General features: G+C 43.1%; 1 protein-coding gene across 3 annotated transcripts in view; it reads left to right on the top strand.

Annotated features, from left to right (window-relative positions):
- Positions 1-24,808, top strand: part of MYOT (myotilin) — a 607,534-nt gene that overhangs the window by 174,365 nt on the left and 408,361 nt on the right. For all 3 annotated transcript variants that reach the window (XM_069199264.1, XM_069199262.1, XM_069199263.1), the window contains 2 exons: positions 10,416-10,469; positions 16,434-16,575. In XM_069199264.1, coding sequence (XP_069055365.1) covers positions 10,416-10,469; positions 16,434-16,575 — 196 coding nt within the window. The remainder of the gene's footprint in view (positions 1-10,415; positions 10,470-16,433; positions 16,576-24,808) is intronic.

Here is a 24,808-nt window from a genome sequence, read left to right as displayed (position 1 = left end):
TGTTTGTCTGACAATAAATAGTTTCTTTCTAACAGCAATGTTGTTTTAATAATTTAGAGAGACTGCAACGCTTGTCTTATAAAAGCAGAAATATCAAGCTTCAGCCATTATCTGGCAGATGCACACTGTTTACCAATTATTGCTAGAGAGTCCTGAGTAAGAACCATTACTTGATAAGAGTGAAGACTGCCAAGAAGGGGATGTGTGACAACAACTGGGGCCAGATAGCATAAGGTGCCCCGGGGGCACATTGGACATGTGTACCCACTTTCTGCACCACAGGGAACTTTGGTAGTACAGAAGGGAACTTATGCAGTTGCACGGCCCTTCTGTAATAAAAATTGTACTGGCACACATCAAGTGCTGTTGCGATTCTTAAGCGGTGATTCCTCACTAGCATGGGGTTTGGCCCAATGCTAATAATGGAAACACTTTGTTGCTACACTGTGCCGAATTATAGACACAGGCGCTGAGGCAGAGACCGTCAGAAGGGACACAGTCATTGTAATGTATGTATTGTAACATATTTATTTAAGCATCTTTCCGTACCATAACTAGGGCCCAAATATGTTTGAAAGAACTTTACATGACACAAAACACATTCCCTTAGAATGTTGTTAGGATAGTGCATAAATACTGAATGCATTTGTTCAAACTGTTCAGCCTTGAGTGTAGACCAGCTGCAGACTCTTCATCACCCAATGGAAAAGGCTGCTTTAGTCAGAAGCAAGTAGATGTCACAATGTATGTCATTCTTTGGTTTAACCATGCACTACAAATGTTCCTTGTTGTTATAACAAGTATTTCGTCACAGCTGGCAGAACATTACCCAACAATCCCACCACCCTATTCCCTATCCCCCATCTATAATGTCAAGCACTTAACATATCTACTTAACTTCTGTAACCTTATTCCTTTTTCATTAATTCCCTCTGAATTTGTGTACAGCTTGCCCACACTAGACACATGCTGCCTCATTTTTCTCTCAGTTGTTAAGTTAATTTCCCCTACTTCTCAGCTACTAACCTGCATGGTGTCCCCAGCCTTAACCTATTATCTTTATTTCTGGGTACTTACAGGTACAACTAAAATTTACATTTGTACAATAAGAATGCTCAGCCTGCTTCCTAAACCAGGAGGACCTTCTAATGTACCAAGACAAGATAGTGGGGTCTCTATCACACATGAGATTACTCAAATCCCCTTTGTGCATGTGTGGACAAAGACAACACTATGGCTAAATGGCAACCAACACCTGATTCCCTCATGCCTTCAGCTTTCCCCCAATGTCAATGTGCAGGTAACGTGATTCCTTCCCCTTGGAAATTTGCAGCTTGTAAGTGCCCTGGCTAAATATACTTGTAAGCTAGCCACACATGGGTGGAGCCACCATGTTGGAATCTGTGTGTTGCTGCCATTAGGTTGCAGATTTTTTTATGTGCCATAGACTATCAGATTTATATTTTACAAAACTCAAGTCGGATGTCTATCTGATGGAAGACAGAATAGGCACTAACTGCTCTTTTTCCTTTTTAAGTCTTGATAACTATTCTCTATCAGCTCACATGTAACTCATTTCCGTTAGGTTTATTACCACTGTTATCTCAGTGGTCTGTCACAACTCTGAGGGCCTCAGATGGCGACACTCAGTGGTGGGAGCCCGGCCTTGCTAAGCAGCGCATGAAGCAGCATTTTATAGGCAAACTAGTGTCAGTCTATGGCTTGTCCAAAAGACCCTTGCAAGAGCCAAGGCCGGTCTCTTTCATTTACCACAACAGCATCACAGAGCACAATCAATAAATCAGCATTATCGAGGGAGTTGGTGTAAAGTGGTATGTCTCACTAGCATCATGCATGCACAACACTACATTTCGCCCCAAAACTAAACATAACAGTCTTGACTGGATCAAGCATTAGTACTGTTGAGAAGGTGTAGGGTTTGTTTCTCAGATAATACTTAGAGTGGGCAACTCTAGAAGCCCCAGATGATTTTGGCATAAGGGATGCTGTTCTTTTGCTGGGCTATCTAACAGTGGGAATCTTACTGGCATCTAGGAATATTGTTGAAGTTTCTTCACACTTAGGAGATGCCTCAGGACTGCTAAGCATTTTACCACCCACTAATAGAGTCATTCATCTCCAACAGCTGGTCATCACTTGAGATAAATTCTTTATTGAAGTTCTTTAAGAATAACACATTTCTGGTGATTTGCCCCCTTTTCTGCAGTCACCTAAAATCCCTCCTATTCTCACAACTTTCCACAGAAAGCTCTTGATGGGGAGTCAAAACTTGCTACCTTGATGGCAGTCTCTGAGGAGCACAACATCACTAGGGGCTTAGGTTGGCAGCTGAGCTTTTGATTGGAAGTTTACTTTTTATTCCTAAATTTTCTTCAGGTCCAAGTCCTTTTGCTATCTGGAGGCTCAGAGGCAAAGGATGATTGATTAGAAGTAACACTCTGTAATAGCTGTCACTGGCGGAGGTGATTTGGGGCTATTCCTGTGGGAAGATGGGATGTTAGTCGGTACTCTCACAAAAAAATGTACATAATCCGCTGATTGTTTTGTCTGCATGGACTATCCGGTTCACCTCAGTCAAAGTTTTCATAAAGTATTTTACTTCAGCCATCAGGGGGTTATTTTTAGATAGTTCACTCCCAGTGAAAAGAGATACTTGGCCACTTTGTGGCTTTGAAATGGGTGCCTATTGCCAGTTCATAGTTCTTGGATGATGCCATGGGTAGCCATAATTTCTGGCAGCTTCACAACAACTTCCTCGGTGGAGGTGGAGACTATAGTCCCCACTTTTGGATATTTAGAATGGTTGTCTATTGTCACTAGCATGTGACTGCCATTAGGAAGTGAGCCAAAATATGTGCAGGCTCTTACCCGTGGGTAGGAGTGGACTATTTTGGTTATGAAAGCTGCTTGGCGGTTAATGGAGGATGGCCACCTTGCTTTGAAAACACTTCCCCACCCATTTTTCCACCATCTAGTCTACATCAGGGAACCACACTTTATAACGAGGACGATAGCATGATGCCCCACATGAGCATTGTACTGTCCGCTGGGTGTGGGCGAGGAGAATGACTAACTGGTTCCCCTCAGAGGAGGCAGCCTTTTGGTGTTGTGGACATGTGTGGGCCACATTGTGGAGGCATCGAGGCACCTCCAGGGAGCACGTTGATAAATTCTCGAGTACCATTTTCCAGTCATTCTGCTGCACTACTCTGACCACAAGATGCAGCCATTCATCAGCAATGGTGGATGATATGTAATATAAGGGTATGGGTTTGAGTCTTTATCTCTTGACTTTGAGTCTAACGTACACTTCCATTTAACGTGCTTCATCCATGTCATAGTGTGTTATGGCACAAAATATGTTGGCTTTTTTATCCTGGACAATAACGGATAGAGAGTGAATATTCTTGGCGATGGAGTATCCATTTCTCTCTGATTGATGGAAGCTTGGGGACAACCCATTGAGCGGAGGAATTCGTTTTTTGTGGTGGTTTTGATGAGTGGTGGGTGGCCATGAAGGTATAGATTAAAATGGTGACACACCTAGTAGACATTGATGACCTGTTTTTCAATGTGGGAGTAGCAGTATTCTGTGCAAGTTAGCGTTTGACTTGTAAACGCCACACTGCTGTTTCGGCAACAATACCAATCCCAGTCCGGTAGGATTGGCATCTATTGACAGTTTAGTTTCTCTGGCATGGTCAAAGTACTTTAGAGTCGTCTATTCAGATAGCATTTCTTTGATGGTTTCAAATGTCAATTTATGATCACCGCCCCAGTGCCACATTGATTGATTCTGCCATTTCTCTCAGTGGTTCAGTTACGGTTGTTCGATTTTGTATAAATCTTGTGCAAGTAGACACCATCCCTAATAAGCTCTTCACTTTCATACTGACATAGGGGGTAGTGCTCTCTTTATCTTTCGGTCAGCTACCTGGGTCAATTCGGTTATAACTCCTTGGGCCGAAAATGTTATTATAAAAACTGATTTGGGAATGGAGAAATGACATTCCTTCCTTTTTAGCTTGAGGACACATTTGCTCAGCCTTTCAGAGAGATTCCTGAAGCAGTGTGGTGATCTTCATTTGATGGTGTATGCACTACAATGTCACCTCTCCATTGACTACTCCAACTAGGACAGTCAGCAACTCCCTAAAGGTAATCTGGAAGATCTATGTGGTGCTAGAGATTCCAAAATTCATTCTTTTATAGCAGTAGAGGCGAAAGTGCATTAAAACAGTGGTTATGTACTTGACTGGGGTCCAAGAGCAGTTGGTGGTAAATCAAATTGAGGTCAACTTTGGAGAACCACTGTGAGCCATTGATCTCAGCCACTAGGTCGTCTACAGTGGGTTTCAAGTGGCATTCCCACCTGATGGCAAAGTTTGGTAGCACATATCCACATAAAAGCAATCTTCTTCTGGCTGGCAAGGGTTCTGGGCAGTGATGTTGGGTGAAACCCAGGTGGTGGGTCCCTTCCAATTGATTTATTATGTCTGCTCTCTCCAGCTTTTGCAGTTTGCCCTCAACCAGTGCTTAATTTGTGCTTGTTGTTTCCGGTGTGGAGCACGGGAACTTATTTCTCAGGGCCGGTGCTTATTCTTCTGCCTCAAGCATTTGCTGCGAGCAAAAGACACATATGGAAAGACTGAGGAAGAGAAAAACGAAAAAGCGTCACAACAGGAGAAAGCAGAAAGCTGGAAGAGTGAGCTGAAGGGGCAGGGAGTGGCTGTACATGGATTAAAGAGGCCAGAGATGGCTTCAGGTAGGGGGCCAACAAGCTGGACTGACTAATGTGCAGTTTGTCTCCTTTTTCCTTCATGCACCCAGTGCCTTCAAAAAAGTGCTGGGACCCTGCCAGCAGAGCATCTCTGTTATTAGAGTGAACGTTGTACGCAAAGCAGATTCGCTGCACCAGCTCTGCTGTTTCGCAACGCAATAAAGTCCATTCACTTCCTTGCGTGATGTATATTTTGATGGTTAGAGAGCATTCAACAGGAATCAAATCTGCACGGAGCAGTGGTGACTTGTTTCTGTATGAAAACATTTTTTTCCTAGGGGTGTTCGAGTGCCAGCTGCAGTGTTAGCAAATTATATTGGCTGTTCACCAGGACACTGATCCAGTGGCATAACGAAACATGAGGGTCCCCCTTGCAAAGTACATGGAGGGGCCCTCTTGGCCCCCTGGACCCAGTCAGGAGCTTTCAGGGCAGGGGCCTGCTGCCTGTGCACAGTAAACTGCACAGAGGGGCCCCCTGAAGCCCGAGGCCCCCACTCACCACTGGGGCTGCGGTGGTCAATGTTACACTACTGCATTGATCGATGCATTGATGCCAATAAGGGTAGTGATCACTTGCCGCACTAGTTTGATTTGTCACTTCGGTGATGGTCGCTTTCAGCTGATTTCAGAGCTGGATTGGCTGCCATGACTCAATCATGAAAGCCCCATGACTCTTTGCTAGTTGTTTTCCTGCACCGTGGATCTGGTTTGAACATTTTTGCGAAGGCTTATTTTGGTCCAGACATGAAAGCCTTGCCACTTCGAGAAAGTATTTCTGTAGCAACGATTAGTACTTAATATCTCATAGGTGTGCAGGCTGGTAATGGGTGAAGTTTGTGACATGGCACCGAAGACTTTCTAGGAGAAGCTGGAAGTGTAAAACGCAGTCAGAGCTGTGCTATTATGAGCACCAAATACAGAATTACACTGGATCAACTCAGAAGGACTAAGGGTCCACCAGATGGCACAAACAATTCTGCTAATATGAAACTACAAGAAACATTTTATTTTGGACGATATAAGATACTGCCAGTTTGGTTGGAGGTATGTGTGTGGCCGAACTTGAAAATCTTCTGCTCCCAAACGGACATGCTATGCCTGAATTATACCTGCAGTGGAAGTCCTGAATGCTTTTTGTACATAAAAGTGCTGCGGATTGTGAAAGGGGACTTTTGAGTGTTCCCATACATTATGCAGGATTCAGAGAAATTTATACCAGAGAATCTTCTACCATCAGTACACAAAGAGCGGTGCACTTGGACATCTACCAATAGCAACTGCTTCTTTCAGGTGTTATTGACATTTTGCATAAATCCACATTATAGCCTTTGAGAACTGTACCGATTAGTGACACATGTTGTTGTCCTTTTTACAAGCATCTGACATTTTCACTGACAGAGTAGTGGTGTAGTTAGATTGCTGTAGTCCCCAGAGCAAGTAAGCAAAATGGGCCTCCTCCTTAGTTGGAGTATTCAATGTTTCTTTTGCTCCCTCTGCAAAACTATGACTCCATAAATAGTACTCACCAAAAGGCTAAGATGCCTGCTAAACTGATTACAATAGCAGTACACCCCCCATAGGTAGTGGCATAGTAGTTGAGTCCTGATAAATACTCAATGCTTCCTTTGTTAAAAAAAAAAAAAAACATAAGTGCCAATGCCCTAGTCTGGAGGCCTCTTCTGCTTGCACCAACAATTGCCCCTGCCAGTGCTGCCAATGATCATACAGACACAACTACTAACTGTAGGAAGTTGGCTCTGTATATACTATCTCAAAGTGAGAGATAGTGTGCACAGAGTCCAAGGGTTCCCCTTAGAGGTTGATAGTGGCAAAATTAGATAATACTAATGCTAATGTGGTAGTGTGGTCGAGCAGTAGGCTTATCAGAGGGTAGTGCTAAGCATTTGTTGTACACACACAGGCAATAAATGAGGATCACACACACACAAAGACTTAACTCCAGGCCAATAGTTTTTATATAGAAAAATATATTTTCTAATTTGTTTTAGAACCACAAGATTCAAGATTTGAGGTAAGTACACAAAATGCAAGGTACTTCACACAGGTAAGTATATAACGTTGATTTAAAACAGTAGTACACACAGTTTTGGCTAAAATGCCAATAAGCTATTTTAAAAGTGGACACGGCAAAAATCAACAGTTCCTGGGGGAGGTAAGTTATGGTTAGTTTTTGCAGGTAAGTAAAGCACTTACACAGTCAGTCTCCTGGGCATAGACAGCCCACTGTTGGGGTTTCAAGGCAACCCCAAAGCCACAGCACCAGCAACACAGGGCCGGTCAGGTGCAGAGGTCAAAGGGGGACCCAAAACACATAGGCGCCTAGGAAGAACAGGGGTGCTCCAGTCCTAGTCTGCTTACAGGTAAGTACCTGCATCCTCGGGGAGTAGACCAGGGGGGTTTTGAAGAGCACTGGGGGAGACACACACAAGCCCACAAAACACACCCTCACGGCACAGGGGCAGCCGGGTGCAGTAGGCAAAGTAGGCATTGGGTTTGCTATTGAAAGCAATGGAGGGACCCGGGGGTCACTTAGGCGATGAAGGAAGGGCACAGGGGGGCGTCTCTGGCCAGCCACTGACAGGGCTAGGATAAGGGCTGCCTTCTGGTCACTCCTCCACTGGTAGGTGGTTCCTCTCAGTCCTGGGGGCTGCAGGTGCAGTGCTTGGTCCAGGCATAGGGTTCCTTTGTTACCAGGCAGTCGCTGTCAGGGGGAGCCTCTGGACTCTCTGCAGGCATTGCTGTGGGGGTGCAGGGAGGTCGACTCAGGATGTCCATGTCGTTGTAGTTGCCTGGGAGTCCTCTCTGTGGTATCGGTTCTCCTGAACTCGAGCCGGGGGCGTCAGGTGCAGGGTGTGAAGTCTCACGCTTCTGGTGGGAAGAGAGAGTTCTTTGAAAGTTGCTTTAAAGTTGCAAAGTTATTGCAGTTTTTCAACAGTGCCACTGTTCTCTGGAGTTTCTTGGTCCTTTAGGTTCAGGGCAGTCCTCTGAGTCCTCAGAGGTCACTGGTCCCTGTTGGATGAGTTGCTGTGCAGGTTCTTTGAGTCTGGAGTCAGGCCGGTAGGGCTAGGGCCAAGTCAGTTGTTGTCTCCGTCATCTCTGCGGGGCTTTCAGGTCAGCAATCCTTTTTCTTGTTGTAGATTTCAGGAATCTGATTTCCTGGGTTCAGGGTCGCCCCTAAGTACTGAATTTAGGGGTGTGTTTAGGTCTGGGGGGCAGTAGCCAATGGCTACTGTCCTTGAGGGTGGCTACACCCTCTTTGTGCCTCCCCCCTGAAGGAAGGGGGGCACATCCCTATTCCTATTGGGGGAATCCTCCAAAACCAAGATGGAGGATTTCTAAAGGCAGGGGTCACCTCGGCTCAGGGCACCTTAGGGGCTGTCCTGACTGGTAGGTAACTCCTCCTTGTTTTTCTCATTATCTCCTCTGGACTTGCCGCCAAAAGTGGGGGCTGTGTCTAGGGGGCGGCATCTCCACTAGCTGGAGTGTCCTGGGGCATTGTAACACGAAGCCTGAGCCTTTGAGGCTCACTGCTAGGTGTTACAGTTCCTGCAGGGGGTGGTGAGAAGCACCTCCACCCAGTGCAGACTTTGTTTCTGGCCTCAGAGAGCACCAAGGCTCTCACCCCAGGGGGTCAGAAACTCATCCCTGTGGCAGGCTGGCACAGACCCATCAGTCCTGCACTGAAGGATTGGGTAATATACAGGGGGCATCTCTAAGATGTCCTCTGTGTGCATTTTGTAATAAATCCAGCACTGGCATAAGTGTGGGTTTAATATTCTGAGAAGTTTGATACCCAACTTCCCAGTATTCAATGTAACCATTATGGAACTGTGGAGTTCGTTTTTGACAAACTCCCAGACCATATACTTAATATGGCCACACTGTACTTACAATGTCTAAGAATAGACTTAGACACTGTAGGGGCATCTTGCTCATGCAGCTATGCCCTCACCTGTGGTATAGTGCACCCTATCTTAGGGCTTTAAGGCCTTCTAGAGGGGTGACTTACCTATGCCACAGGCAGTATTTTGTGTGCATGGCATCCTGAGGGGAATGCTATGTCGACTTTGCCTTTTTCTCCCCACCAACACACACAATCTGCAATGGCAGTGTGCATGTGTTAGGTGAGGGGTCCCTTAGGGTGGCACAATACATGCTGCAGCCCTTAGGAATCTTCCCTGGTCAAAGGGCCCTTGGTACCACTGGTACCTTTTACAGGGGACTTATCTGTGTGCCAGGGGTGTGCCAATTGTGGAAACAATGGTACATTTTTAGTGAAAGAACACTGGTGCTGGGGCCTGGTTAGCAGGGTCCCAGCACACTTCTCAGTCATGTCAGCATCAATATCAGGCAAAACAGTGGGGGGTAACTGCAACAGGGAGCCATTTTCCTACACTAACCATCACACACATGTGACAATTAAGACTATTCAGGGCCCCCAAAAGCTACAAGACTGGCCTAGACAGCAGATAATAGTTGTTTTAATCTATATTGAAATAATAAACAACTGTTGTTGTGTGCATCTCTAAAAAGAGCACCACCATGTAACAGACTCGCATAAGTGCTGGTGTTCACAATTAAGGTGCTGGTGCAGAGCACCAGAAACAACAGCTCAAAATAAGCACTGGAAATACCATAGCAAAAGCAACTTACTTTTGCTCCTTAGCACTGAGAGTGGGAGAATTTGTGGGGCAGAGATCCCTGCCTCAGCTACACTGAGCAAGTACAGCAACTGAGTTGGTTAATATAGCTCAGAATGTGCTCCAAAGGTACAGAATGGGAAATGAAAAATTTAGTAAATCTCACTGTCTGTGGCATTTGACTGTAGAGCTACGATTACAGAAACATACATTATGCATTACAGGTTCAGACAGCAGATATGTCCCTCAGGCTTGATTACGAGTCAGAGATAATGCTGAGGTCTGTTTCCCGCTAGGCCGGTAAGCAGAAACCGAGGTTTCTGCCCTCCGGCCTAGCGGGAAACTCCTAATTGGTTTGGTGGACTGGTCACCACTATGGCGGTGGCCACTCTGTCAAGATTTTGGAGGATGGGCTTTCCCGTCCGCCAAACTCATAATGAGGGCCATAGTGTTGTATGTGTAAAAGGGGATGAAGAGCACTGAAAGGAATAGCCAATTAGCATGTATTAGACCTTATCAGTTTTTTTTAACATCAAATGATATTAAATTTTAAGCCATTTTAAGATAGTCTACAGTATATAACACAGGAAAGTTTTTTTGCTCAAACGGATTTGCATGTTTTTTATAAGTTACAAATTGCTCATATAATAAAAATCTGAAATGTGAAAAAAAGGCTACTCTGCGCTCCATTCTGTAGCATTCACGATCAAATAATGGAAGGATGCCGATTTATTAAATTTGTTTCAAATTAAACGGAAGGTGTATCTGCGAGCTGAGGCGCTTGATGGTGAAATAGCTGAATTGTGTGGAAAGTGATGGATTCAGTTTAATCAGCACTTTCGCCTTTTACAAATCATGGCGTTGCCAAGTAACCTAGATTTTTAATCTAAAGAAATTTGAACTTCCATGCAAATCTTTACAAACCTAATGAACGCATGTTCCCTTTTCTACAGTTGCAGGGTCCGTCTGCAGCTCATTCATCTGGCGGTGCCCCCGTCTTTACAAAGGTAAGACATATCCATCAAAAAGCAGCACGTAGGCTCCGTAATATGGGCTTTTTGTGATGAAAGAAATCTAGCTTTACTGTAGTGCCTGTTGTGACCATGCAATCAACCACAGTTGATCAGTTTCAATGTTCTTCATTGTAGGAGCCTGCTCATAGCTTTGTGTAGCTGATGGCTCCAGTCAGCTTGTCATATTGGTTCTTGTTTTTAACCCAATAGTTGAAAGCTGTTTCCTAGGAGTGCTACCTGTCAGCCTCGTTGCTAATGAAATGTAGTGAGTCAGACTTCGTTGGCGCTGTAGTTTCTTGACCTGGAACCTGATGCATAGTCCCAACAGCTTCCAAAATCTCACAACATCATTGAAAAACAAAAAAGGTATTGCAGCTGACAAACGGAAACCCTGCTCCGACCCTTCTAGCTGCTCTCGTTCAAAACAAAAGGGAGCAAGGGGTTAGATGCTGCTTTCTGAAAACCCCATTCGGACTGCAAGCGGATTTCAGTATTATAGTAGGCCACCAATCAAAGGAGTGAGTAGTACGACTTGGACTTCTGATAAATGGTCACGCCCTCCTATTGTAGCTTAAGGATGGTGATGGCTGACAATAGGTACAGCCTGTTAATCCAGTGTGTTGGCATCTTGAGTTTCTACAGCCTAGAGACCCATCTTCAACCATGGGAATGATTGGATGATGGCTTGAGCACTGTAGTATCAGGAAATGTACATGTGTTTCTAATTTATTCAAACGTAAATATTTCATCTCGAATGTCAAATGTCAGTAGTTGCAGTTATCAGCTTTTGAAAGTTCAGTCCTAGAACACTGCTACCAAAAGACACATCATCATTCAAAAATCTTTGTTTCTCATGTACAAATGACTAATTGCTATGGGATGGAAGGCACCTCATCCACCAGAGTTATCCGAATGGCTATTATGGCACTAAAATGGGCACACTTGGAAACACGTATACTACGATCCTTGCATGACAAGGGTCACTTACGCACAGGCTATGACACATGGGAAAGATTAGTGATAAAACTGGAAGCTAAAAATGACGAGTGCCTGCCGTGATTAAAATTACGGCAGGCAGAATACCAAAAAGTGGTTAAACTTTTTATACTTCCCCAAGATAGACTGGTGGGGGAAGACTTGCAGCTGAATCTGGGTAAAGATACGGCACACTTTGAGAATGCTCTATAAGCAATGGATTGCTCTGGATAGACCGGAAATGAACTGAAGCACTGATACAACTAATTATCAACAAACGGATCAAGAGGGAATAATGTAAGAAAGACACCTCATTCGACACTCCAAGCATTAGATTGGGTGGCATGGACATGCAATGTGGGAACTGATAAAACTATCACTAGAAATGTCTTACATGAACAGTAATTTTGAAGGGGGTAAGTAATATATGTAGCATACACTCTACAACTAGGGTGATGTACTGTAATGTAATAGTACTGCATGCACATACTGTTTGGTGTCATGTGTTAGCGTCAATGCTAGAATCAATGAAAAGTGTTTTTGGAATGTGGTGGATAGCAACCCAGTTTATGCAATTGTTATCCACAATGTGTGTTAAAATTAATAAAACAGATTACAAAAAAAAAACATACTAAAATCTTTCAAGAAAACTAATGGTTTTCCAAGCTGTGAAGTTTAATCTGGGGTTGGTCTATATTTTCCACTCCTATGCCCCATTATCACTTTCCCCATAATCAGGGATTTTAGGAAAGATGTATCCGATACTGTTGATACCACAGTACCTAGAACCCTGTTGGTTGGTTTCTTGGGTGATGCTAAAGAGATACAAAAGAACTGTGGGGATGCAGACAGTTGCCTAGTGTATTGGATAAGTTTCTGATAAATGGACATGTATCATTATTAGACTGGTGGTATCTAATCTGTGGAAGCCACCTGTCCTCCCAACATTTTTGTGTTTAAACACTATTTGGATTGGTGGCTTCTCTCTCACGCTCATTCAGTAGCATTTCTCAAATGTTTGTTTCTTATGGCTCTAAACAAGCTGGATGCCTACGACCTTCATCATACAGGTGCTGGGGTCTGCCATGAGGGGTGGATGCCCTTCAGCTGGTGATGGCTATTCCTCAGCTTCACACCCCCAGATGTATTTTTCTTTGTTTGTATTATCATACACCTCATTAGGTTGTTCAGTATAGTGACCGATGCTGTATAACAGAGAAATCCACACTTAAAATCATAGATCATGTGCAGCACATACTGTTTTGAGGAGACTTTTGCCTTCTTATATATTTAATCTCATACTGGCTTTTAATATAGTTAATTATAAAAAGTCATTCTCCATCATGGAACATCGCCTATGCTTTTGCAGCGAAGTCATAAGTTAGTTTTTCTCTTTTCTAGCCATACATTCTCAGGTAGTGACTCCTTGGAGGGTACTGAAAATGTGTGTCTTACATCAGAAATCACTATCAGTGCCCACCTTGTTCAATCGTTCAATCTATTTTGCGAGCCTTTGAGTTTTCTTTTCATGAGATCAGGAGTTTCCCTAGACCAATATGTAGATGCAATTGAAACCTATTTTTTAAAACATCCTCCATAACTGACATCTTCACATTAAGCACTGCCCTCAGAAATTTAAAATTTTAGGTAGCTACCTCCTTCCTACTACCCAGCCCCCTGTAAATAGAACCCACGCTCTTGTCTACATAAGAAAAGAACAACATTGACAGATTACTTCTTCATCGTCTACAGTAAAATCTATCAGCTTCACTCTGGATTCTCTTTCCAGGGACCCCCAAGTAACACAAATTGCAAAAGCAGCACACTTTTACCTCTACTGTCTCTAAAGAATTACATTTCTTATGTCACCTTTCCATTTAAAGTCAGTTCCTCACAAACTGTTCATCTCAAGATTGACTTTGGTAATGCCAATCTAGCCGTGGTCCTTCTCACCTCGCTCAACCCACTAATGGCCATCTGTTAGAAATGGGGTCTTTGGTTGACAGTCAGGTTACACCCTGTTCAAGCAAAGACCCTCACTCTAGTCAGGGTAAAAGAGAATCACCCTCAGCTAACCCCTTCTTACCCCCTTGGTAGCTTGGCAGAGCAGTAGGCTTAACTTCAGAGTGCTAGGTGTAAAGTATTTGTACCAACACACACAGTAACTTAATGAAAACACTGCAAAATGACTCAACACCAGTTTAGAAAAATAGGAAATATTTATCTAAACAAAACAAGACCAAAATGACAAAAGTCCACCATACACAAGTCAAGTTATCAATAAAAATGCAAAAAGAGTCTTTAAGTAGTTTTAAACACACACTAGCGCTGCTAGAGTGAAAATGTACCTGGTGCGCGTCAAAAATAACCCCGCACAGGCGCGTGTGCGTCCAAAATAACTCTGCACGGCGGTACGTGAGTCGAAAATCCACCCGCACGATGATCCGAAAATCCCACAGTGCAGGTTGTGATCTCCCAGCCTCCGTCAGCGATGCTGCACGTCGTTTCTCCTGCGCTGCGCGTCGATTCTTCGATCGCGTTTCCTGCGAGTGTCGTTTCTCAGCTGCAGAGCCGGTGGCGCGCCATTTTTTCAGCCGCAGATCGGATTCGCGTCAATCTGTTCCCCGCACGGTGCTCTGTGCGTGGATTTTCTTGTCTTTAGGCTGCCAGATTCTCCTTTCAGGATCCCTGGAACAGGATGGGCACCACAGGGCAGAGTAGGAGTCTCTCCAGAGACTCCAGGTGCTGGCAGAGAGAAGTCTTTGCTGTCCCTGAGACTTCAAACAACAGGAGGCAAGCTCTAGATCAAGCCCTTGGAGATTTCTTCTCAAGATGGAAGGCACACAAAGTCCAGTCTTTGCCCTCTTACTCTGGCAGAAGCAGCAACTGCAGGATAGCTCCACAAAGCACAGTCACAGGCAGGGCAGCTCTTCTTCCTCGGCTATTCAGCTCTTCTCCAGGCAGAGGTTCCTCTTGGTTCCAGAAGTGTTTCTAAAGTCTGTGGTTTTGGGTGCCCTTTTTATACCCAATTTCTCCTTTGAAGTAGGCCTACTTCAAAGTAAAGTCTCTTTGGAATGTGAAATCCTGCCTTGCCCAGGCCAGGCCCCAGACACTCACCAGGGGGTTGGAGACTGCATTGTGTGAGGGCAGGCACAGCCCTTTCAGGTGTGAGTGACCACTCCTCCCCTCCCCTCTCTCCTAGCACAGATGGCTCATCAGGATATGCAGGCTACACCCAAGCCCCCTTTGTGTCACTGTCTAGAGTGAGGTGCAACCAGCCCAACTGTCAAACTGACCCAGACAGGAAATCCACAAACAGGCAGAGTCACAGAAATGGTATAAGCAAGAAAATGCCCACTTTCTAAAAGTGTCATTTTCAAACACACAATCTTAAAATCCACTTTACTAAAAGATGTATTTTTAAATTGTGAGCTCAGAGACCCCAAACTCCACATGTCCATCCGCTCCCAAAGGGAATCTACACTTTAATCCGATTTAAAGGTAGCCCCCATGTTAACCTATGAGAGGGAGAGGCCTTGCAACAGTGAAAATCGAATTTAGCAATATTTCACTGTCAGGACATATAAAACACATTATTATGTCCTACCTTAACCATACACTGCACCTTGCCCGTCGGGCTACCTAGGGCCTACCTTAGGGGTGCCTTACATGTAAGAAAAGGGAAGGTTTAGGCCTGGCAAGTGGGTACACTTGCCAAGTCGAATTTACAGTTAAAACTGCACACACAGACACTGCAATGGCAGGTCTGAGACATCATTATAGAGCTACTTATGTGTGTGGCACAACTAGTGCTGCAGGCCCACTAGCAGCATTTGATTTACAGGCCCTGGGCACCTCTAGTGCACTGTACTAGGGACTTACTAATAAATCAAATGTGCCAATCATGGATAAGCCAATTACCAATACAATTTACACAGAGAGCATATGCACTTTATCACTGGTTAGCAGTGGTAAAGTGCTCAGAGTTAAAAAAAAAAAAAAAACAGCAACAGGTCAGAAAAAATAGGAGGCAGGAGGCAAAAAGATTGGGGATGACCCTGCATATGCAAAAAAGTCCAACACCATCTTAAACTTTACCCCTGTCACCAACAAAAAAAAATCAACTGTATAATGCAGATCCTTTTCAACTTACATTGGCTGCCAAATGACACACAAATCAAAACTAAAATTAGAATTGTGTGTCTTGCCTGCAAAGATCTGCACCTGAATCAGCATCCTCAATTGGACATTCTATCCGGTATCTGTCTTTGGACAGAGAGGACTAAGAAGCAGGGACTCTGTGCATTGACTGAAAGGTCTAAACTCAGAAGCACCCAAGCAACAATCCGCAATCTTTTTCTGGAGAAGCTATTACATTCCGGTTCTCTCTTTCAACAGAACTAAGGGTCAAACCTTTGTCACTTAAAGCCCAGATGTTCTAGGTTTTACCTAAATTAGGAATATCTTTCACTTTAGTCCTCTCTAACTACTAATTTTGTCTTTCCCTTTCTGTGCATTAGCGCTAATCATTGTTTTATATTGTTCTTATGTACAGCGCCTACATGCCTTCTTAGTTCTAGAGCGCTACCTAAGACTGTTAACTAAAAGAAATATACATTTACCAGAAAGTGTATCTGTCTATTTGTCTGCAGTATATGTTTTTCTCTTTATTTAACACTATACACTATTTTTATATATGTAGTTCTAATGCTCCTTTCAATAAAACGCTAAATGATTTTTTAGGGTAGTTTGCTGCACGGCGATGGCCCTTGCGATGTGGTGTTTTTAACTTGTGAACTGGTACAGCATTTAACAGAAATTGTTACACTCAAAATATTATAATTTGCCCTCTCAATTTACTTCCCAAAACAAACTATTTATGATTGTAAAGTATGTGCTTTGCGGCAGAAGTATAAATTGCCTACCACGTTATTGTTGCTGCTGAGATTTATATACAATGACCATAAATTGTTGTTCCCGCAGTGTCTTCAAGACATAAGTACCTCAAAAGGTCAGTTAGTGGTCTTTGAATGTCGCATCCGTGCCACATCCCCCTTTCAAGTCAATTGGTATAGAGAGCATCATCCAATCATCGATTCTGCAGACTTCCGAATACTACGAAAAAGTATGTCATTTATTTGTTTATATTTCTTATACTTTTGTAGAGTACTGAAACAGTATAAATGTTAGACTAACTTCTGACGAGGTGCTTGAAAGTTTACATTCTTTTATTGTTTTCCATGGAAAACACATGATTTTAACAATGTTGAGGTCGAGCTAGGAAAGAAAAAGAAAAATGTTTTATTTTCGTAGTGAAATGGTTTGAATATTACAAACAGTGGCAATTATGACCTGTCAATTTCTCTGCTACTAATGCTAATGGTTAAAAGGTTAAAAGCAATCTTGAAGGAGTGTTTGTAAATAATAAAAATGTGTCTGAATATAAAAAGGTTGACCTACAACACCTATTAGAGCTATGGAGGTGATGTTTTTGCTGTTTTAAATTCCTAGGTCCTGTCTGTAGGAAACCAGTTTGTTAGACCCTGGAGAGGAAAAGCCTGGGTTGTGATCAGAGCTATGACCGATCTCCTACACACCCAACGCACTTGCTACCTATGTAATATAACGAGAAACAAACCGAATCTGAATATGCATCAAACCTAGTAACGTATTTTACTGCTGGAATGTGGAAAAACATAGTCTACATTTTGTTTTGTAAAAACAGAAAAAAAGTGTGAAAACATTTTGCTCTAAGTTGACCTTGAAATAAATGCTTATTGCTCCAGTGCATATACCGAAAGTGCCATAAACAATGAACATGGGCTAACCTTGACTCATTTATGTAATGCAAAGTTCATCGTTAACTAGTGTGAATAGTAATACATTGTGGTCTCTGATGATTTAGTTGGGGATTGACTAAGACATAGTATATTTTCTTGCTGATTTGCCTCGGAGCATGGCCGCCTCAGTTGGGTATAGTGGGAAAAGGGATTGTACAGAAGACTTTGTTATGAAGCAAGGCTTTACGCAGAGGCGAATTTTGACTCCCTTGTGGTTTACCATGTCGATGCTCATTTGTTATGTAAAGGCTTTCATCTGCCACGAATGGGTGAAAGACTTATTCTAGTCCTTCTTTGTGCAACAGATGAAGTCCTTCTTGCAAAGACTGCATTGGGCCTTTCACACTTACTTCATTCATTTTGAGCTTCATGGCATCGCTTGACTTATCAAAAACCTGGGAAAGGCCCATTTTATGGTTGATGGCCACAGAACCACTAAGACCAGAAAACATACCATTTTGGTGGTGAAAATTTTAAGAGTCCTTTTATTTACATTTTTTTGGGCTTTTGTTTCACCAAAAATGTTCCTGGTCCCCTTTGATCTCTCCTAAATAGCTCCATCGTAGTTGGACTCTTGTTCCTAGGCGAGACTGCTGGTTTAGGGATGACAGCACTTTTGTTTGTAGGCGACTGAGTCACTCCTACAACATGTCTCAACTGTCGGCCCAACCCTCCTGGCTCACAAGCAGTACCTCACCAAAAACCCAAACAGTAAAAGGTGATTTCTGGCAGCCTTACGCTTGAACTCTAGATTGCGACATCTCAGGGGAGTCGTGGTGGAACGGAAGTTACCCTTTTCTCACATTAGCAATAAGTCTCTGTCACACACAGGCAATGAAGAAGATGCAGGAGAGTTTTCCATAGCTTTTTTGAAAGGACTACAATCTACGGTAAAAGGCATAAGCTGCAATGATTACGATAATGAACAGTAAAAGTAGCATAATTGTGAAGTTGAGAGTCGTGAATACAAAGAACCCGAACGTCTTGCAATTAGCATGAAATGTAAAATCCCTAGCATAGAGAACCTAATCTCTAACCTAACAAAAGCTAGGTGTGATAAACCTAATCTGGTGGTACTATATCCATGAGAAGAGCCCCCGCCAACCCTCACTACCTTGGAATGAGGTCTTAAGGTCAGACTCCGTGGTGATACGAAGGCTGCATTCTTCAGTGAAGTGACATACAGCATAGATGGCGTAGATGGTATCTGGTAGGAGTCCCTCTGATAACCTTGTCTGTGTGAGATGTATTTATACAGATCATGTAGGAGCCCTGACACATGCATGTTCCCAAACAATAGATAAGGGAGCAGGCTTGTGGCAGCAATTATCTTAACAATTCCCACCAAATGTACATTATGTTTCTGTCACACATAAGTGGGAAAGGGACATGATGTGAATACCTGCGTACATCACTTGATTATGACACTGATAGTGACGCCTTCACAGAGTGGCACTGATAACACAAATCAAACATTTCTCTAACTATAAACAATAGCAGTCATTAAAATAATTTTAAAAAATGAGCTAAGGCAGAGCAAGCTAAATAGGTTAAAATTCACTAGGTGACAGGGGCACAGGCCTGCAAGCCAAAAGCCAAGCTAACCTCCTGCTTCCTAATAAAAACTAATATGGATTCACCACAGCTCCACTTTAGGAGGACGGTGGGAGCATTTTTTTCCTACCGTACTTGGCAGCAATCAGGTGAAAACTTTACCCTAAGATTTATGAGGCCAAATGTGTGTCTGCAGTGTTGTATGGGAGTCATTTGTGGGTGTACGTAGATCGCTTGGCATTCCAAGTTATAGAGAACCTCTTTTGTAAACGGTTCATTCCACTCCTATGCTGCACGTCATCTTTTATTGTTCATGAGGAAATATGCAAGAGATGCACTGGTGACATGATTGTTCTTTGTCCTTTATTGAAATGGCTCTTAGTCTGGGTTAATCTGGACCTAGAACTCAATACACTAATCCTGAGGGACTGCCTCTCTTTGGATTATGAGAATAAGATCCCATGGTTTATTTCTGTGAGAGCGGGCTTCCAGGTATTGGGCATCTGGATTTGTTTACGACTCCTAATTCTATTAAAAAACCTGACCTGGACAATTATTTTCTTGCACTTAGAAAGTCCAACAGTGAGGATTATGAACTGCAGAAAGAAACAGTTTATGCTTATGTTCTGTTATTCTCAAAATAACGTTGTATATCAAACCTTATTTGATTTCTGTAAGTAATAGTTTCCTTCAATAGCTTTTAATCTGGCTATCCCCAAAGGCTGGTGTGGGCATGTCCAGCCTTCTATTTCTGTTGATAATTTATTTATAATGTGACACGTATAGGGTAACCATCAATTACCCTTAGAGGTCGACACAACCCTTTATACTCAGATAGGAGAGAGATGGCACCCTAACAACAACAATGAGATAAAATCAATAAACATCACTTTTGATATTGGAGTCAGTAATTTATACCCAGCACGACCCATGTGGCCATGAATCACCACACCAGTAAAGTCCAAACATTTATTGCCCTTAGATTAACAATACTAAAATCATGTAACCCAAATGCAAGACCAGGAATAACACAGACTGACTAAACCTTTGAAAGAATCTTAACCTAGACAGAATATTTATCATTCCAACTGGGCCACAACGTAAAATAATATCATGCTTTTAAAGCCAGTTCTAAAACGTGCAGCATAAAACACTTTGGCCGCCGCCCGCCAGGCGGGTACCGGCATTTGCCCGCCATGCGGCCAAAATACCGCTTCCCGCATTCGGACATTCCCGCTGGGCCGGCGGGCGCTAAACAAGTTAGCGCCGGCCGGCCCAGCGGGAATGGGGGCCGCAACACAGGAGCCGGCTCCGAATGGAGCCGGCGGTGTTGCGGCGGTGCGACGGGTGCAGTTGCAACCGTCGCGCTTTTCACTGTCTGCTAGGCAGACAGTGAAAAGCTTCATGGGGCCCTGTTAGGGGCCCCTGCACTGCCCATGCCAGTGGCATGGGCAGTGCAGGGTCCCCCAGGGGCCCCAAGACACCCGTTCCCGCCAGCCTCTTCCTGGCAGTGAGAAAACCGGCGGGAAACCGCCGGTACCGGTTTTCTGACCGCGGCTTTACCACCGCGGTCAGAATGGGCATGGAAGCACCGCCAGCCTGTTGGCGGTGCTTCCGTCATTCGCGACCCTGGCAGTCAAAGACCGCCAGGGTCAGAATGACCCCCTAAATATTTAAACTATTAATCCTTTTAGTACATAGTAATATTCGTTTTTCAGTACATTTGATTATGAATACACAAAAAAACATTTCATTAGACAGTTATTTATTATTATTATTGAACTAGATTGTAGCTTCCACCAGAGTGGTCATGTTTTCCAAAACACACAGGTTCTAGATCCAGACATACTTGAATTCTCTATGTTTTGTTTCAATTACACTGATTTTAGCTGGAAATGTATTACCCCTCTTCTCACTAGCATTAATTTTACTGCAGTGAGATTATCTTCTAAATTTATCTATTTTAATATTCTTGGCTTTTTAAAAGGTGCGCAAAGTAAAAGACTGAGCATGGGTAATTAATTGTCTTAAGTTTACCTTTTCTATTAGGACTGACAGTTATTTAAATTCTGGTTTTAGCTGTGTTAATCTTGAGGTTTTAACAGTTTATTTGTGTTTAAAATGCATAAGTTTTTAATTTTGTATGTTTTATGGAACTTATTTTCCAAAATATACATTTATGTTGATGATATTATTTTACGTTGTGGCCCAGTTGGAAAACAGTCCCTTGTATACTTTACTTCCATGATCAGTTGGGATAATTATTGTTGTAGTTCCATGAGAACTTCATAGTTCCACTGCAAAACACCCCAAAAGAAAAGAAGAGATTAAAACTTGATGAGGGATAGCATGCAGTCAGCATCGAGTGGTACAATGGTGGCAGCAGGGAGGCTGACAAAACAGCCAAACACCTTGTGCTTGGAATGTACCAAAAGACAACTCTACTTTCTGTTTCCTGAGAGTAAACAATCTGTGACACGTTAATCACAAAGAGTAGGAATTAAAGATGACTGCATCTGAAAGTGAAGAGTCTGTACCTCCGTCCATCATTTTATTTTGTGCTGTTGCTATATGCACCCTAAGTGGCTAGGGTATGCTCAGACGTGGGTCACTTGCTCGCTGTACCACTTGATTCAAGCTAGCCTGACTGGTGGGGGGGGTGATACCCTGAAACCAGTCGCAGGATGCTTGTTTCTGGTTCAAGGAGGGCCTGGCGTGGCAGTTCAGGCTGGACTGTTCTCACGTGGAGCAGGGTCAAGACTGATTAGCATATGGCTAGGACCAAATTAGGGTGATGTGGCAAGCAACTCTCTACATCATTTTGTTTCCCGGTGTTGCTATATCCACCCTAAATGGCTACGGTATGCCCAGAAGTGGGTTCCTTGCTCTCTGCGTCATTTTATTCAACCAGGTGTGGCTGTTGAGGGGTGATACCCTGACACTGGTCCCAGGTTGCTTGTTTCCGGTTTAAGACAGACCTGGCTTAGCAGTTCGGGGTGGACTTTTCCCATGTGGAGCAGAGTCAAGACTGATTTGCATATGGCTGAATGCAAACTCGGTGAACAAAATAAGGGTGGAGTAAACGCTGATCTGTGGCTGGGGATCAGTGTTTGAACATTTTTAACACTCCATCCATCATTTTATTTTGTGGTGCTGCTAGTCTGTAACTGTGCCAACTTGACAACCGTCTTCTAGATTTTCATTGCTGAAAATCAGGAGTCATTATCCCTTTGGATTGCTCAATGAAAGCAATGAATGCAGCTAATGCTTTTTGGCTGGGAGTTGGGTATCCACAGGTACTAAGGGCCAGATGTACGAAAGGATTTTACCCATTCTGTGTCTATGGGAAAAAGCTTTCGTACATATGGCCCTAAGTCTTTAGAAAAAGCTGTGAGATGGGAGGAAGTGGAAAGTGCTATGAGGATTTGTCCATTAGTAAGAAGGCTTGTGAACAGCTGTAGCAATTAAAGGTGCTGCAACCAGTGTTGATCGACTGTGCATTTGCCAGTTGTGATGAAAAGCATATTTACTGAACAATGCAGAAATTAAAAGGAAAATATTCAAATTTGGGCTGCTCAGAGGATTGGGGTGCGGTAGGAAAGGGCCAAATTCCATTGGTGTAGTCAATGACAGCCAACCAGGGTTGACTTTACGTATGAGTTAGAATAAACCCTGCTTCCAAAGCAATTGGCTAGTGGAAACGCTATATTAAAGTTATTCTTACTTCCTATATTTAGTGCAAATAGACTACATTTTTTAAATCCCGCTGTACTTTGTCACTTCACTTACTGAAACTATCCAAATATGGTGAAAAACAACGCAGCCCTGTTCCTGGCATGAATGTAACAGAGATATAAGAACAGCTCACACTTTGCTTATCAGATCAACCTCCTCTTTATGGTCACATGCACTACAAGCTATGTAATAAGCAAGTAACTACATGTAATATTCTGGTTTAGGCTCAGTTGAGAAGGGCCCAGTAGTTCTTATTAGAAGTTTAAGTGTTGTTCGTGTGGTTAGAAAGTCAGAATATCATGTACAAAAGTACCATATTTGATAAATATTGCGTCCTACAGATCGTGTACAAAAATGTTACCTCATTAGATTTATATTTTCCAAAAACTTTTTTCCCCCGATAAATACCATAATCCTCTGACCTTTGTTTTAGGGGCCCAGACTTATAAGGAGAATGGGCTACTGAGAGAGAGAGAGCGAGAGAAAGAGTTTTATCCAAAAGTTTAAAGATAATTCAGCCAGCTCATTTAGAGCATCTGTCATGAGACCCAAATTCCACAATGTTTTTCACTGTCTGCCAAATCACTTGTAGTTTTTACCAGTGTTATGTGATCCAGTTTAGTGAGGTTATTACTGAGGCAGTCTTAGAGTACTGTTACTGAAGCAGCATTTAAGTCTCTGTACTTTACTTTATTGACAAAAGATACAGGTGGTAAATCCTTCTGTATTTTGGTGATAAATACTTCTGCATTTTGTTCTCTGTAGAATGTAGGGCATCATGTCAATCTTAGGCATCTGCACTGGAAGGAGGATTTCACTGTGCCGCTCACCGAACGACACATCTGACTGAATTGATTGCACACTTCACCTAACGAATGAGACACAATATAAACTCTGTTACTACATGCTAGAAAGTTGGTTCTAAACACTAAGGCCCATATTTATACTTTTTTACCCCCACAATTGTATTTTGTAAGTTTGCGCTGCTTTTGAGTAAAAAAGAGAAGCAAATGTGGCGCTAAAAAAGTATAAATATGGGCCTAAGCCCCTCCCCCCCAGATTTGTTTTGTTGCCCTGCTGAGTTCTGAGTCTTGCCCGCAGCACCTTCCGCGAGTAAGCTTTTGTCTGTTCTACCCTAGTACCCTGTGAGTGAAATGCTGTAAGGGGTACCAGGTTTCTAGCTTGGTGGTGAGTTGTGTAGGATGCTCACCAGATGCTTAAGACCCCTATTGTTACGATTGGACCCAGGTTCTTTCTGACTTCTCTGGTACCCTCTGATCCGGATTTTTCATAATTCTATTTATCCTTTACCTCTTGGGTACAATATCTTCCCGAGAGTGCTTTGTTGTGTATATGTGCTGTAGTAAAAAAACAAATTAACAAAGCAGTGCCCCATAGGTATGTCCAAAGTAGCGCGGTAGAGTACCAAGTTTATGAATAGTGTTACTTCTGCTATGAGGGAAACTGAAGGAGAATCTCAGAAAATCACTGTGGAAGAACAAATTATATGGCAATCAGTACCAGGGAGAGGAACCATACATCAGTTCTATAACATTTTCATGAAGCTCCCAGACCTTTAGAAAGTAATTGTAGGTGAGAGAGTTTGACAAGGTGCTGTTAAACTAAAGGCAGCAATGCCTTAGCCCTGACGGGCAAAACAGCGTCCATTATCCATTTTTTGAATTTTTGAATTTGTAAGAAGCAGAATATAAATTATAGAATTTTACAGTGCCTACTTTGTGCAAGCAGTTGCCACTGGAAAGCGCTGCTATTTTATTTTTCTCGGTTGGGAAAAGATTCTTTTGCATTCTCATGTCCATGACAACTCCAAGGTAGTGATTTGTTTTCTTTTTTTCTGGAGTGTGCAGTTCGGCCCTCTCTATCACTCTAACTGAGTAATTTTTTACTCCCACGATATAGAAATAAGGCAGCAGCACAATCCCAACTCTACCCATCTGAGCTGCCTCCCTTTGCCGGATAAATACAGTCGGGTGGACTCAGCTGATGCAGGCTATGCGTGGACTTGTCTTTTTGCCTGCCTATACCTTCCCCACCGCGGGCCTGCCACGCACATATCAGACTGGATGTATCACTGTGCTACAAGCCTGCATTGCCTTCCCAGCAGTTACCCGATTGAAGCAGGGTCATGCTGCTGCACTTTCCGACACCCACTCTCCCTGAAGCAGTACCATAAAGCTCTGAAATCTACACATTGCACCAACACCACAT

This window comes from Pleurodeles waltl, chromosome 7, assembly GCF_031143425.1.
Source record: "Pleurodeles waltl isolate 20211129_DDA chromosome 7, aPleWal1.hap1.20221129, whole genome shotgun sequence".
NCBI classification, from domain to species: domain Eukaryota; kingdom Metazoa; phylum Chordata; class Amphibia; order Caudata; family Salamandridae; genus Pleurodeles; species Pleurodeles waltl.
Note: the sequence above shows the minus strand (reverse complement) of the source record. Positions and strands in the feature narration are given on the sequence as shown.